Below are 16,265 nucleotides of genomic sequence, written 5' to 3'. Positions count from 1 at the left end.
ATTAAAAATAATAAAAAATTATATATTATATTTGTGTTTGTTTTTTGTTTTTTGACCATGATACTGTTTAACCACTTATTAACCCTTAATTTACTCTAATCAGCCTTAACACCTTATTATCTTCCATTTAATTATTATTTAGCAGGGAGAACAGACCGCCAGAGAACGCCACAAATACATGCCAGGGGAGTGCAAACACCCGCTGGACATGGGGGTGCAGAGGGGTCCAGGAATCGCCCACTACTTCCTCCGCCAACGCAGTGCTTCTTCCCCCACCGCAACGGCCAAGATGGCACCTCTGCATGTTCCCCCTGCGAGTGCTGCCGTGCACCATGAGAAAGGCTCATCAGCGAGTGCCGCCGTTGCAGGTAATTAGTCTTCCCAGAGCGATAGAGCACCCTCCCCGATCATGTCGCTGGCCTCGCCGGAGCTGGACTTGCAACCTAGCTCTGCCTATGGTGGGGGGACAGCTGACAATGCAGGGGGGCGCCTTACGGGACATTGTGGCAGGTTTGCCTACTAAGCAAGACCTGCATGCAGGAGAGCACAGCCTCAATAGTTAGTGCGCTCTCATGACCTGCGCCAACAAGTGGACACTGGAGGAGAGAGTCGTCGTGCTAGAATCTGCCAGCTCCACCACTGAACACCGTATCGCCTCCCTAAAGTCAGGGCAACAGGCCCTCCGTCGCCAGAAAACAGAAGCAGGGAGGAACAACTTGCGCCTCCAGGGCATCCCAGAAGCCACTATGGGACTGGACCTTCGTGCCACGGTAGTGGCCCTGTTAAACCAGGTTCTGGGGAAACCACCTGACTCGGAACTAGTGCTTGACAGAGTGCACCGGATCCCGGGACCCAGGGCGGCGCCAACAGCATCGCAGGACCCTGCAGTCACGGACCCAACTCGTGATGTCCTGTGCAGGGTGCATTTTTTTCACCATGAAGGAGGAGATCCTGCGCCTGGCCTGGGAAAGGGGTCCCATTGACCGGCGGTGCACTTATCCGCATCTATCCTGACATCTCCAGGCAAACGAGAGCCATGCGTGGTCTCATGTGCCCCTTTCTTGAAGTGATCCGTGAAGCTGAAGCTACCTACCGTTGGGGTCATCCCTTTCACCCGATTGTGCGGAGGGGAGGCACAGAGTTCCATCTCCGCAACCCAGACCAACTACCACACCTGTTTGACTTCCTCAATAAGCCTGCAGTCACCGTACCCAACTGGTTTGACTTTTTGCTGTCTCAGGAGGCACTTGGGCCACCTCTGCCTAGGCCACAGCAGGTCCGTCGAATCCATTCGTGCCCACAGCCAGGAGAATTCCAGACCTCACCTGATGTCATCGGAGGACTGACGCACCTCCCCACCACAGGGGCTGGTAAGATACTTTGGCTGATACAGCGACAGCTCTTCAACTGAACATTTTGTTATTTGTTCAAGTTCTTGCAGTAGTTAGACTTAACTGGTGCAATCGGACTGGTATTGCCCCTATGGGCAGCCACATGCAATCGCTTCACCTAAGGTTAGTTTATCCTACAGTTTAAATGGCCTGGCCTGGGTGTGTGGGCCCAGTGCCCCCATGCCATACCGGAGTGCATTGTCTTTTAATGCAGCCCAGTGTGTGTGCTGGGTTGGGGCTCTGGGCCCTGGTGCTCGGGGTAGGGATGCAGTGGGCCCTAGGTTCACTGTGGCCCACATGGGGCGCCAGGGCCCCCGGGCTCAAGGGGGCTGCTTGTGACCCATTTGGAACGCAGCTGCCGGGGGCTGCGGCTATGGGAGCCCAGTTCTAGTGCACTAGGTATTGTTCAATGTTAGACGATTGTAGCTATGTTCTGTTGATTTCCATGCTATACTGGCAACATGTGTTTTCTAGTAAAAGGTTCTCTGGGATCTGGCTCCATGCATCTCCATTAACATTGGGATTATTACTCACTGACCTCTAGCTGGTTGGTTCCTAGGAAAGCAAGTTTAAAACAAAGTACAAAAGAAGTCTTGTCGCTTCATCCACCCCCCATTAGGGTAGGCCCCTGTGTGGTCACCTTGAGTGCCCAGTAGGGGACCTCGGAACTTGTATAACAGAAACAGAATTTTCAAACAAGCCTGGATCACCGCTAGCCAGGGCCTTGCAGGGCCCAAACACAAAGGACATACATCCCCCACATTCTGGCCTCGTTTGGCCAGAAATTAAATGCTTCTTCTGACATAGCGACAGAGCTCAGGTCCTACTATGAAGACCTTTACAATCTGGGCAAGCCTTCCGCCACTGGCCCCTCGACGGCAGACAATTTAACCCTGAAGTCATACGCAACTGCCTTCACTCCTCAGGGCAGCACAAGAAGAGTTGGAGGAGCTCATCACCGTAGCGTTACTGGGGGTGGCTCTGGCAGCCTCAAAACCTAAGAAAGCCCCTGGCCCGGATGGCCTAACCCCCCACTTATTTTAAAACCTTCTTTGACACGCTGGCACAACCTTTAGTCTCCACTCTTAACGCCATCACAGAGGAGAATTCCTTCCCAGTGGACTCTTTGAGGGCTTATATCTCCCTCATCCCGAAAGAGGGGAAAGGTTTGTTGCGATGCGGGAACTACAGTCCGATCGCGCTCCTAAACACAGACCTGAAGCTTTTCGCCAGAATTCTGGCTAACAGGTTACTCCCACATATCCCCAACCTCATTTATAGAGACCAGACAGGCTTTGTTCAGCAAAGGGAGCCACGGGACTATAACGTTCGAGTGCTCAACCTGATCCACATGGCCAGGACCTCTAAAACGCACCCTTCTCCTGCTGTCTACAGATGCAGAGAAGGCATTGGACCACGTGGACTGGTCATTTATATGAGCTACCTTAGAACATATTGGACTGCGATCATCCATGGCGAGTTGGATATTGTCCCTATAGAACAACCCCACCGCGGTGGTCAAAGTTAATGAGATGAGATCGGACTTTTTCAGTATTCGCAATGGCACCCGTCAAAGCTGCCCCCGGTCCCCGTTGATTTTCATCCTGTCTCTAGAGCCCCTCTTGTGCCATATAAGGGCAGATGCGGGCACCATGGGCTACCTTAAGCCCTTGGGAGTCCACAAGGTGGCCGCCTTTGCGGATGACCTGATCTTTTTCGTAACGGAACCCTGGTCTCTCTCCCCCAACCTACTTCAGTGCCTGAAGGAATATGGTACCCTCTCTTCCTTTCAAATTAACCTGTCTAAATCCTCCCTTCTTAACAACGGTGGGCAATGATGTGGTGAAGCGACTGCAATCAGACTTTCCACTGAGGTGGGCAACTGACCACATTTGTTATCTGGGAGTAGATGTCACCCCTGATCCCGCAGATCTATACTCTGCAAACTTTGCGCCAATGCTCGATCGCTTCAAGACAGACTTCCTGCACTGGCATACGCTCACACCGACATGGTTTGGGCGTTACAATGCCCTCAAGATGACCCTATTGCCAAGGGTGCTGTACTTGATGCAGGCACTACCCATCCGCTTACCCCCAGCCTTCTTCAAGTGCGTCGATGCCATGTTCCGGGCGTTTGTATGGTCCCACCGCAAGCCACGCATTAGGCTGCAGCTCTAATACTTGGCAAAAAACAGCGGTGGGCTCGGCTTCCAAGACATCAAGGCCTACTATAGAGCGGTCCATCTCACTAAGGATAGTGGACTGGCACTGCCATACGGAAGCAAAACACTGGGTGGCCATGGAGGGAGAGGACTCGGGAGACACAATCAGAAGCCGGCCTTGGATCACAGCCCCCCTACCAAGGGATCTGGGGGAACATCCCACGCTGGGAGCTACCTTATCGTGGCTAGGGAAGCCTTCAAGCGTTCCTCTGTGTCCCCGGTGCCCTCACCGATAATGCCAGTATTGGGCAACCCGGAGTTTGTGCCAGGGTTGCAGAGCCCCCATTTCCAAAGCCTAGCGGCAGGCACCAGTCAACGCCTGTGTGACTTTTTAGGGCCAGATGGCAGGCTCTCCCCAGAGGATGGGGTATTAGCTGCAGATCCCCCTCTGGATTTCTGTAGCGGTTTACAGCTGCGCAACTTTTTACGCAGCTGCTTACGGAAACCAGGCATCTCCCGACAACTCGCGGAGCTGGAGCGCATCTGCCATCGTGGGGAACCAGTGCGGCATTGTCTCTCACTCCTATACTCCTTCCTGACCCTACCAGCAGAGGGATCAGTCCCCCCATTCGTGGCCAAGTGGGAGGCAGAACTCGGTATTCGCTTTACTGATGGCCAAAAGGAAGAAAATCCTCCATTTTGCCCAGAAATCGTCCATCGCCACCAGGATCCAAGAGACCCGTTATAAGATAACGACACGATGGTACAGAGTACCCGCTACTCTACACCATATCTTCCCGCAGGTTTCAGACCGTTGCTGGCGGTGCAGCGATGCGGAGGGGACAATGTCGCATGTCTTTTGGTCCTGCCCCAAGTTTGCCCCCTTTTGGCGTGAGGTGACTAGCGCAATCGGGCACCTAACCAATGTATCCCTGGAGGGTGACCCTGCGGCCTGTCTGCTCCACCTGACGGAACGACCAATAAAAAAAAATAGAATAACTGACTGTTCAGCTTTTGAATGCGGCGAAGGCCTGCATCCCCGTGCTGGAGATCGGAGAACCCACCGACTAAGTCTTTGTGGTTTGCGAAAGTGAACCAGTTGAAGGACATGGGGGACCTCACCGCCACCCTGCACAACAGGGAGGAGACCTTTCGCGAGACCTGGAGACCCTGGCAATATTTCACATATACAAATGCCTACCTCCAAGAGATGGCTTGAAACACCTGATCGAATGGACCGGTCCGGCTCCCCCATCCCCTCCCCCACATGGGCAGAGGGTGCCACTTTAACTTGCTCTATTTTCTTATGCCTGCTTTTCTCATACTCTGCACTTACTGCTCGCTAATCTTGCTGGTCACCCGACTGGCTCTCCCTTCACCCTCTCCCCTCTTTCTCCCTCACTCCCGACCCCAAGCTCTTTCCTTATTGGTATAGCTTGGTTAATTATCCCCCCCTCTTCCCCTTCGCAGAATACCTCTATCTTAGTAGCTTGTACCCATCCACGAGTACTTGACCAGTGAATGCACACATCTTTGACGCAAATGTATTATCAGATGTCTCCTGTTTGGGCCTGCCAGTCAGTTGAACTATTATACTTCCCCACTTAAACAAAAAATGTTTTTCCATGTTGCTGCATTGCATAACGTGGTCTAAGCCTCTGTCGGACTTGGGTCAGTAATAATGATAATTAATCAGCCTTTGAGGCCCGACATGTTGTAAGCACTACTATGATGGATATTTCTTATACTGTGCCTTGAAAAGGTTGTAGGTTGGGGTAATTTTTACTGCTGACTAAATATTGTATTGTAATCTGATTCTCTGACTTGACATGTTTTGTGCCATTATTGATTATGCCTATTATGCACATCTTTCTTGTTTTGAAATAAAGAATTAAGAAAAAAAAATGTTCCTGACAATCTGTGGTTTAATTTTATAAAATATTATTCAAAATTTTTTTTTTTTTTTTTTGCTTGGTTCGTTTATATTTTTACACCTTAAACATATATTTAAAAGTATTAAAAAGAAAAAAAAAAAAAAACAAGTTTTAACCACTTAAGCCCCGGACAGACTTGCAGTCAAAGGACCACGCCCCTTTTTGCGATTCGGCACTGCGTCGTTTTAACTGACAATTGCGCGGTCCTGTGACGTGGCTCCTAAACAAAATTGGCGTCCTTTTTTCCCACAAATAGAGCTTTCTTTTGGTGGTATTTCATCCCCTCAGCGGTTTTTATTTTTTGTGCTATAAAACAAAAATAGAGCCACAATTTTGAAAAAAATTCAATTTGCGATTGATTGGTTTGCGCAAAAGTTATAGCGTTTACAAAATAGGGGATAGTTTTACAGCATTTTTATAATTTTTTTTTTTTACTAGTAATGGCGGCGATCAGTGATTTTTATTGTGACTGCTACATTATGGCGGACACATGACATTTTTGAGATATTTTTGGGACCATTGTCATTTATACAGCAATCAGTGCTATTTAAATACACTGATTCCTGTGTAAATTACACTGGCAGTGAAGGAGTTAACCACTAGGGGGCGGGGAGGGGTTAAGTGTGCGTTTTGTTTTTTTAGCTGTAAGGGGGCGTGGCTTGGCGTCTGACATCACTGATCGTCTTTCCCTATAACAGGGAACAGACAGACAATCAGTGACAGGCTCAGTAGGAAGCACGAGGAGAGGTTTGTTTACACAGACCTGTCCTCGTTCTTCAGCTCTGCGACCCGATCGTGGGACACCAGCGGCGATCGGGTCCGCTGGTCCCGTGGTCACGGAGCTCAGGCCCGGGTCGCGAGTGTGCCGATGGTGGTGCGCTCGGGACCCACAGTTGGGCACTTAAAGAGCCATGTAAAGCTACGTGATTGTGCCCAGCCGTGCCATTCTGCCAACGTATATGTGTAGGAGGAGGTCCTTAAGCGGTTAAATATCATTCCACTAAACAAAGCTAAATTTGCCACGATTATTATGTCCAATAGCTTTAACTCATATTATGCATTTTCTGAATTGCTCATTGTCTAGATTAGAAACAGTAGTCCAAGCTAGAAAATCAGCACTCTTGTTCTAAATCTATACTGACAACAGTCAGCCTGTTCAGCTGAATGTGGCAGCTCATAGGCACTTTGTTCAATCTTTGCCGGTCTCTGTGTAATAAAATGAAGGAGAGCTCCAAGTAGCCTCACCCCTGTCCGACCATCAAAACCATCAGCTAGGTACTTCACTTCTGGTAGTGACAAAACTAGGAAGGCGGAGGGCACCCGCCCAACAGCTGCACGGATTGACTGTGCGGATCAGCCAGGTATGGAACATGCATGCTCACATTAGTCCAAGCTGAACCAATATAACTAGGAAAAATATCCATATCTAAAATTTCAGCTTTAGATATTTTTAGTTAGCCACTAAAAAGTATTATTGCCAAAATGTGTTGCCTTCCTTAACTTGATCTGGACTTGGCATTCTTTCGAAATTAGGGCGAGTGCGGAGGGAGTACCTAGCTTATTCACTTGGCTTTAGATGAACTGTAGTGTTAAGTGCTAGAACACCACTTTAAGAGGTAAGGCGGCATTCTAGGGTGAGACAATGGCAGTTGGCATTTAACCCAACGCATGGTTCACATGTTCATTTCCATTACAAGGAAAGGCTAAAACCTGAGGAATCAAAACAAGTCACCTATTCATTCATCAGTATAAAATAATAATGGATAATGAAAAGATACTTTATGCCACGTTCAGATGTCTAGCCTATGAACATCTTCCATAGCAGCCACGCTCTTTGAATGTGCTTCGATGTTTGCAACTACAATAACGTGGAGGAATTAAGAGTACCGGCTTCCTGATCCTTTGTGAATTATACATGAATGCATCAAACTTTTATTTTGCAGATTCTCACTGTGCAGGTTTAGTTCTCCCAGTCCAGACTGCCTTTGAACTCTGCCGTATTTGCTGGATGAAGCCATGTACTTTTGTCTTTTTTAGCCACAAGGGACTTCAAAGAGGAGACCTCCCATCAAGTGTTAGTAATCTAATTTCTTCATATTAAAATAATTAGTCTCTCAAATGAGTTACAAACAACCACTGGAGCAGTAACTTACACATTGTTGAAGGTACATTCAACTCTCTGCATTTCAAACCACTTCTTCCAAATTCCACGTTTAACTTCCAGGATGGCAAATAACGAAAATCCACAGGGTGCAATGTACCTCATCATCTGGCGAGGACATACATACAGAGTCACTGCAGTGTATCTCTGCTATTAACTGAGAAATCAATAACTGCAAAAGATTGGTCTATTCACTTATGTACGCTGAAATTTAAGAAGTTGTCTCTAAACCGATAAAAGTGTCTATATTTGTGCAATATCTATAAAGGACATTACCAGAAAGACCTTTAAGCATATCTAAAAGCAAAAAACTAATATTTTACATATTGCAGCTTACTGTTCCATAGATGTGGTAGCTGCATTTGTTATTCTTTTCTTCTACCTATATTTTCACCTAGTGAACCTGCCAATTAATGCAGGCATTGCCTGTACTCCTACCAGTGCCACCCTCTGAATTCCCAGGAGCCATCAGCTATCAATGCACGCTGTTAGTGTGTATTAGAAAAAAACACTGGCTGGATATACATTTGCCACAATATTGATTTGCGGCAGGAGCCCAGTTGAGAAATCCTGTGTTGCGTATGTGCAGAGCAGTGCAGGGAAGCATACCGTTAATTACTGCGCTATTCTCCACCAGTCCTCCTCTGTCTGTCCCAGGCTCTTATGTGATATCACCTGGGATAGACGAGAAGAGGGCTAGTGTGGGTTAAGGGAAAAGGCATAATATAACAGATAACAGCACCTTCTCTGCGCTGCTCTGGGGATCCACCCCATAATATTTTCTGCAATTCGGCCGTACATGCACAATAGTCACACTTTTTTTTCCTTTTTCTTTTTTTTAAAAACACAGAAAAGAGAATTAGTGGCTGCTAACAGAAAAGGGTTAATTTACTAGTAGAGCTTGTTAACTTGGTAAAGTGATGGGAAGAAATGGGGTGCAGATAAAATTCTGTTTGCAAAAAAAAAGAAAAAGAAAAGAAAAACAAAACCTTGCACATAATTGGGAGGACTGAAGTCTGTACAGCTCCAGCTCATTTAATAAACTAAAGCCCGGCACACATGGGCCGAAGATCTGCCAGTTCAAACAGAAACAATAGCTCAGCAGGGAGATCACTGTACTAACATTGCATGTTTAGTACTAACGAGAGATCCTTGCAAGCTCTTTGGATGGAACAAAAAAAAAAAAAAAAAAAGGGAATGGTCAGTGTGCACCAGGCTTAAGTGAATATGCTACCACTACAGTGCATTTTTAGGTGCTGCACTAGGAAATAGTGAACCCACCTTTATTAGTTGTGCTTTGGTGCACGAGCAGCTCACTTAAATGAATGAATGAATGAATGGGTTGCCTTATGTAACAAACATCACTCCGTTACATAACAAGTGTCAAAGCGTGTGCATTAAAAAATGCAGCTCACAGATCTAGAGGAGCCCCTAAAAATCTATCTTTTAAAACTGGCATACTCCTTCCTCTATACACTTCCTTAAACAAATTTCAGGGATGAGAAACAACTTCAGATTTTCCTACCTTGTCCTGACAAAATATATTACGATGAACATTTTAGCAAGAATATAGAACCCTAGGTGGGGAGGCCAAAGCCAGAAATACATCCAAGCAATAAAGAGCAAACAGAAGCCTGTGAGTGGTTCAACTCTCCAGCACCTAACAAAAATAATTTTATCAATTTTGGGTGGATAGGTAGATAGAATTTCTGCATGCATGGCACTTATCGCAATCATCAATCTTGACAGTATGAAATGTAAAATTCTATAGAATAATTTACGGACACATTACACTCTGGTTTTTTACTACTAGAGCAAACGTATTGCCTACAGCATGACTCGGCGCAGATCACAAAAATAAACCAGAATCAAAAATAAATAAAATAAGAAAAAAAAAAAAAAAAAACACCAAATACAAGAATTCCAGACAGGTGACTGTTTTGGCACATATGGCAATTATTTCAGTTTAACTGTAACCTGACATATTGAATCACTTGTGTGGTTTTCACACAAGTTGGCTTTCAGTTAAATTTCTGCATTACCCGACTAGACATTTCAGTTCTGGGTGGATACCGCCAAATGGAATCAATGGGGTTTTGTGACATCTCTGCAATTAATATTCCAGTTTCATTCACCTTCTGTTATCTACACCAGCTGTTACAAAAGGATTACACTACTTGCTGGGTTGTTACCTTACATTAAAGAAATTCCTTTGCTTCCAAGTATCTGTGTTGTGTGGGCCAGGGGGCCGCTGAACTGAGACTAGAGAGACCTCTACTTGGAACTCGCATGAGCTCCAAGAAGCTAGTAAGTGATTAATGTTGGGTTCACGCTACAGCACTGCGCACACATAACGTGCATTGTCAGAAAACTGCCTATTCATTTTTTTAAAGCAATGCCAAACCATCAAAACCAAATTCTTAACATGCATACACTTGTACAGCATACATGGGACAAATCTGTGTGTTGTAGTGCCTTTTAAACACAGATAACTTTGGGTGCCTTAATGTGTGCCAGGGTGCCATTCAAATTCAATGTACATTATACTGCATCTTACTGCAAACGCAAAATGTGAATTAGGCATTACAGCAAACCATACTTAAAGCAGAACTTCACACTAAATGTTCCACTTTAACGCCTCTTTCCTTCTCCCACTTTTGTTTAAGGGTACATGGTTTCAATTTTTCAGGTTTTATGCTTCAAATGTCCCTGTGCCCAGATTATGGACTTAAAGCCATCACAGACCTCTGTAGCTGCATGTATTGTGACATAATCTATTCTCAAAAATCAAAAACAGACTAAAGTAAAGTAGAGTTTCTAACCCCCAAATGAGTGAGCTGTTATTTCAGTCATAGGAGGTGGAGGATGTAGTGTGATTACTTTAAATTTGTGTAGTCGGAGCACAGGTTGACCTTTTAGTTAAAATCGTTTGGTGAGCCTGTAGGTAGACAGAGATATATATATATATATATATATATATATATATATATATATATATATATATATATATATATATATATATATATATATACCGTATATACTCGAGTATAGGCCGACCCGAATATAAGCCGAGGCCCCCAATTTACCCCCAAAAAAACTGGCAAACTTATTGACTCGTGTATAAGCCGAGGGTGAGACATGCCTGTCCATCCCTGTGTGTGTGTCCGTCCATCCCTGTGTGTCCGTCCATCCCTGTGTGTCCGTCCATCCCTGTGTGTCCGTCCATCCATCCCTGTGTGTGTGTGTGTCCATCCATCCATCCATCCCTGTGTGTGTGTGTCTCCATCCATCCATCCATGTGTGTGTGTGTCTCCATCCATCCATCCCTGTGTGTGTGTGTGTATCCATCCATCCCTGTGTGTGTGTGTGTGTGTGTGTGTGTGTCCAGCCTACCTGTGTCCCGAGCCTTTGTCCCGAGCCTCCGTCCCGTGCCTTGCCTCCGTCCCGTGCCGTGCCGTGCCTTGCCGCCGTGCCTTGCCTCCGTCCCGTCCCGTCCCGTGCCTTGCCTTGCCTCCGTCCCGTGCCCTCTTCGTCGGCGCCTCGGCGGCCATTGTAAAATTCAAAAGCTGCGCCGCCGCCTTCGCCTGTGATAGGCGGAACACTGAATTTCCCAGCAGCCTGTGTTCCGCCTATCACGGACATCGTATCATCCTCGTCCGTAGTACGAGGATGATACGATGTCCGTGATAGGCGGAACACAGGCTGCTGGGAAATTCAGTGTTCCGCCTATCACAGGCGAAGGCGGAGCCGGAGGCGCGGCTTTTGAATTATAGAATGGCCGCTGTCTGTCTGCTCGACACGCTGATCGAGCGGGCAGACAGCGATGACTCGAGTATAAGCCGAGGGGGGCACTTTCAGCCTCAAAAAAGAGGCTGAAAATCTCGGCTTATACTCGAGTATATACGGTATATATATATATATATATATATATATATATATATATATATATATATATATATACATATACATATACATATACATATACTGTTTTATTTATTTATTTATTTTTTTATTTTTTTTTTACACATATAGTTAATTCTGCCCATTACACAAACTTGTGGATGTAGGTAGCTTGGCTAGATAAAACGAGAACACCCTCTACCAGATGCAGGTATCATCGGAAATCCTGTACGCCCATTTAGGATTCACATGTTTTAGGTCCATACACACTAAAATAAGAAGTCTTAACGCTTCCATATGTAGGTTTCGCTGGTTAGATGACAACGTATACTGTTAGGTCTCTACAGAGTTTGGTCAGACAGGCAAACGGTTTACTCTTCCAGTGTGGTTTTGCAATAAGACCAAAAAGCAAAGCCAGAGGCTCCTCAAGAGATGCAATTTAAGTTTTTAACAACTTTAGCATAGCTATTGGTATCTATCCATTTATATAAACACACACACACACACACACACACACACAGTATAGCACCTATCATTTGCAAGCAAGTTTCATCTTCACCTAAATTCACTTTGAACATGCCAACAAGACTACAAGCATAAATCTATTCCAGTGGAATCACTTCCATTATGCTGCCAGTCCTATAAAAAAAAAAAAAACATGAAATACACTACCTTGCTTGTTCTTCCTTGCTCTCAGGAAAAAGATGACCAGACACTTTGGAAATTCTCTGGTTTGCACTATTTTTTGCTTTACATTCATTGAAACCTATACCTCCTGTTGCTCCACCTTCAGACATATCAGCAAGTTCTTCCTTAAAAGTCATGTGTTCGCCAATACTGTGTTTATTCACACTACAAGAATGCTTTGATTCGGACTTAATTTTTTCCTGGTCATGTTCTGGTTGAGGTATAGTTTCGTGGTCAGCCTTCGAACCAGAATCACTTTTTTGTTTGCCTTCAGACATCTCTGGTTCACTTTCCATGCCTTCTGAAGATGGGATATCTTCAAACACATAAGGCTCTGTGTCTTGCATACTTGCTCCTGAGTCTCCACCACCTTGTTCTGAGAGTGGACTTTCAGGTACGCAGTCTAGTAGGAAATTTTCTGATTCTCCTGAATTTGGAGATGTAGGGTTGCTTGTCAGTTGGCAGCTGGTAGAGGACTTTGTTGCCAGGTTGCTTTCATTGTCTAAATACAGCATGCCATTACCTGACAAAGATTCAGGCCCATTGTCATTTTCTGAACTGTTTAAGTTATGATCTTCTGATTGATTTCCTGTAATGCTCTCCACAACATGCTTTTCCTTGTTACCGCTTTGCTGGCAGACGTTGGTCTTATCGTCTGAACTCATCTTCACGGATAGGTGGTCGCTTTTATTAAGACACCTGTATAACAATAAAACATTTAATAACTTAACCCTGCAATCCCATACATGGTCTCACATTGTGCATTACAACCATACAGTGTATCTTTACAAAACAGACTTTAGCAAATAGTAGACAGTGTTCAGTGTAATTCGTCATGCTTAGGTATCCATATGGCATTACCACAAGAGATCCAGAGTGCAGTCTGAAAAAAAATAGAGTAAGAAGTCTCCAGAAGACTCCATGCTGTCCTTTATTGGAATGGCTGCCTCATCAAGAGCAGAACACAGAGGTCTTAGAACCACCATTAAAAGTAATACTGAACATATAAAGGCTGAATTGCCATATGTTTTATGCCACTGTATTAAAATGCAATATAAGCAATCACACTTTATTTAATCACTGCTGTTCAGAGGTCAGATGACATTTTCCAGGTATTCTTTCCTCAAGGAAAGTTCTGAGGGAGGCGCTTCTAGTACTCTGCTGAAGAATGAATCTGTGTCTGCACAGCGCTGATTGGTGCTGTGCTAGGTCACACGACTTTAAAAAAGGCTTCAGAATACAGCATTAAATTATTAAATAGGAGCAAAGTTTTTTTTAAGATTTATACAAATCTGTTTTCAAAGCAAAATGTTTTTGCAATAACATGATTTACATGGAGTTTAAAGTGGTTGTAAACCTTTACAAAATATTCTTACTGGCCTCAGGTGATGCACAGAGATGAAACAAACCCTCCCACATAAGTTACATCTGTTTATCTGCAGTCTTCTCTTCTCCACAGCCATTCAAAGTCCAGAATTGATAAAAGCCTGCATTAGAGGTCAGAGGAAAAAAAAAAAAAAAAAAAAGGAGGGCAGAGTGTTGAAATTACACTCTGCAAGCTCAGTGAGGAGAGCTCCGAGAGCAGATTGGAGGGGAGGGACCCGCCTCCCTTCACACAGCACACAGGAACAGAACAGAGGCTGTCAACCACAAGCTGTGTGCTGGAGAACCCCTACCATCACTTTTTTTCTCTTGGTGTCAGGAAAACTTATCAGAAATGATTCACGTTGATAGCAGAGGATCAAAGAAGCAGACAAAAACGACAGTTAGTGCTTAAGACACACACACTATACGGAATATGCTTTGTTCATATTTTATGTCAGAGGTTTACAACCACTTGACTGACAATAGCTTTCATTTGTTCTTTTTTTGAATATTTTATTGTAGAAAAATAAATAAAAAGAAAAAAAGGGGAGGAACAAGTACTAATTGTTACAAAGGCAGTACAAGGCATGTAGTAAACCATTGCACTCAGGGAGAGGATGTGTCAATACAGTACATCGTTAGGTGCAAAACAAGCACAGGAGCACCAACGGGAGTGATCAACCACACCATTAATGGGAAAGACAATAGCAGCCAGTACCAAGAGCATACATGGAAGTACATCCAGATACCAAAAGAAATTATAAGAGAGTATATATGAAGACACTTATGTACCCATATAGAACCAAGTATCAGGGTGGCAGAGCAATAATAGTAACAGGACAGTGGGCCTGAGACCTATGAGAAATGCCTCTCAGTCCAGATGCAAGTATGACTTGCCTGTAAAAAGGTAAGAGGAAAAAGAAGAAAGAGGAAACCGAAATCAATAATGGAAAATAGGGGGTAAAAGGAAATAAGGGGAAGAGGGAAAGGGAAAAAAAAAAAAAAAAAAGGAGAAAGGAAGAGGATAGGTCAGGAGCGGATGATAGATTTGGATGAGTTGCATATCAAGGCAGCAACCAAGACTCAAAGTTAGGGAGGTAAATAAAGCTTTCGCTTTGTTCACACTTTAAAAGCCATCTGGAGGAGGTTCTGCCAATCACAGGCCCCTCCAGCAAAATAAATAAATAAAAAGGAAGAAGTGGTGAAGAAGAAGTAGTGTAAATCTCCACTGGAGATACTGGATCTAAAATAAAGGAGGCCTCTACTGTTAGATCCCCGTAAAGATTAGATTGGGGCCATATTTTTACCCAAAACAACGTGTTGGATAAATATTATGCATGTACTGTATATGTATTATAGCAGCAGTCACCTATGACAACATAATTTGGCCAACTGGTGTTTTTCTCTGCGAGCAGTTAGCCAGGGATTTGTATCCATAATGTTCTTCTGGATTGAGCAAAAAATTCATGACATTTTTGGACACGATAACCATTTGAAAACACAGTAAAACAAACCCCTATTCTTTCTTTGGTTTCTGCAGAGTGCCACCAGGACTGTATTTGTTCTTGGCAATATGGAGCTGTACAGTCTTGTTGACGCAAAAAATTTTAACAGCACATGTTCACACAGGCAGTGGCCAATGCCACTAGGATGTTACTTGCAGGAGACACAGTGCCACAGAACCAGCTGGTAATTAAACACGGACACACACAAGCTACTCCACATAGCACACTGTAGACCAAATCACACTAACAGCACAGCTCCAAATTTTGAAATCTATCTTGAAAATAATAAGGTGCTGAGCTTCAGATTCCAACTTTGACCTAGCCATACCACCGTGTAAAAAACTGCACTTACAGTATATGGTGCTCTTAAAAACATTGTTGATTCTTGTGGTAAAGTATCTGTTGCTTCACCAATACCCTAGTGAGCAATGAGTACTTCAATTTAATCCCACCTTGATGAATAGATTGGAAATCAAAGTCACCACATTCAGTGTCATTACAACATTTTTCTTTCAAGTAACTGTTCATCAAAAATATATTCAAAGAATCCATCCTTTTCAGCAATTACAGCTTTGCAGGGATTTTGCTTTCCGGATGTTTTTGAAGATATTCAGGGAAATTTTCACGCCACACCTTCTGCTGCTCTTCCCAGAGATCCGATTGACTTGTAGAATAATTTGCTTTGACTGTACGATGAAGCCCCTACCATAGGATTGTACTAGGTTTGAGAACCATCAATAAACGCCAGCCTATCAAAGGCAGTACTGTGGCTTCCTGTATCTTGGCCAAAGAGATTTTTCATAAAATTAGAGATATGCTTTGGATCAGCTACCTGATGAAATCTACCAATCATTCTATGCTCATAAGAGGGGACAGTGCATTCACCTTCCTTTGTAATGGGTAAAATATCACACTTTACAAGCGTTGAAGCAGCCCAAATTCTTTACCTTTATTCTGTATTTAATATTGTTTAAAGAAGCAGTCAAAAAAAAATAAAATAAAAAAAAAAAAAGGGAGCAGTTTATCTTATCCATGCTGCCTGCTTCAGATCCAGTTCGCCTTTTTCTCTCAAGACAGTAGAAATTTACAGTTTGACAATTTCTTGGCAATATGACACATACAATAAACACAATCCCTCCTCCTCAGTGATCTATGTACAT

General features: G+C 44.2%; 1 protein-coding gene across 5 annotated transcripts in view; it reads right to left on the bottom strand.

Moving 5' to 3' along the window:
* PARG (poly(ADP-ribose) glycohydrolase) overlaps positions 1-16,265 on the bottom strand; it is a 175,052-nt gene that overhangs the window by 134,657 nt on the left and 24,130 nt on the right. For 4 of the 5 annotated variants that reach the window (XM_077454874.1, XM_077454875.1, XM_077454876.1 and 1 more), the window contains one exon: positions 12,221-12,934. The exons of the other annotated variant lie outside the window; for it this stretch is intronic. In XM_077454874.1, the coding sequence (XP_077311000.1) occupies positions 12,221-12,934 (714 nt within the window). The remainder of the gene's footprint in view (positions 1-12,220; positions 12,935-16,265) is intronic. 5 annotated transcript variants of the gene reach the window in all.

This window comes from Lithobates pipiens, unplaced genomic scaffold (genome assembly GCF_037356315.1).
Source record: "Lithobates pipiens isolate NorthernLeopardFrog02 unplaced genomic scaffold, aLitPip1_a1.2 Scaffold_25, whole genome shotgun sequence".
NCBI lineage: Eukaryota > Metazoa > Chordata > Amphibia > Anura > Ranidae > Lithobates > Lithobates pipiens.
This window is presented reverse-complemented; position numbering and strand designations above follow the sequence as displayed.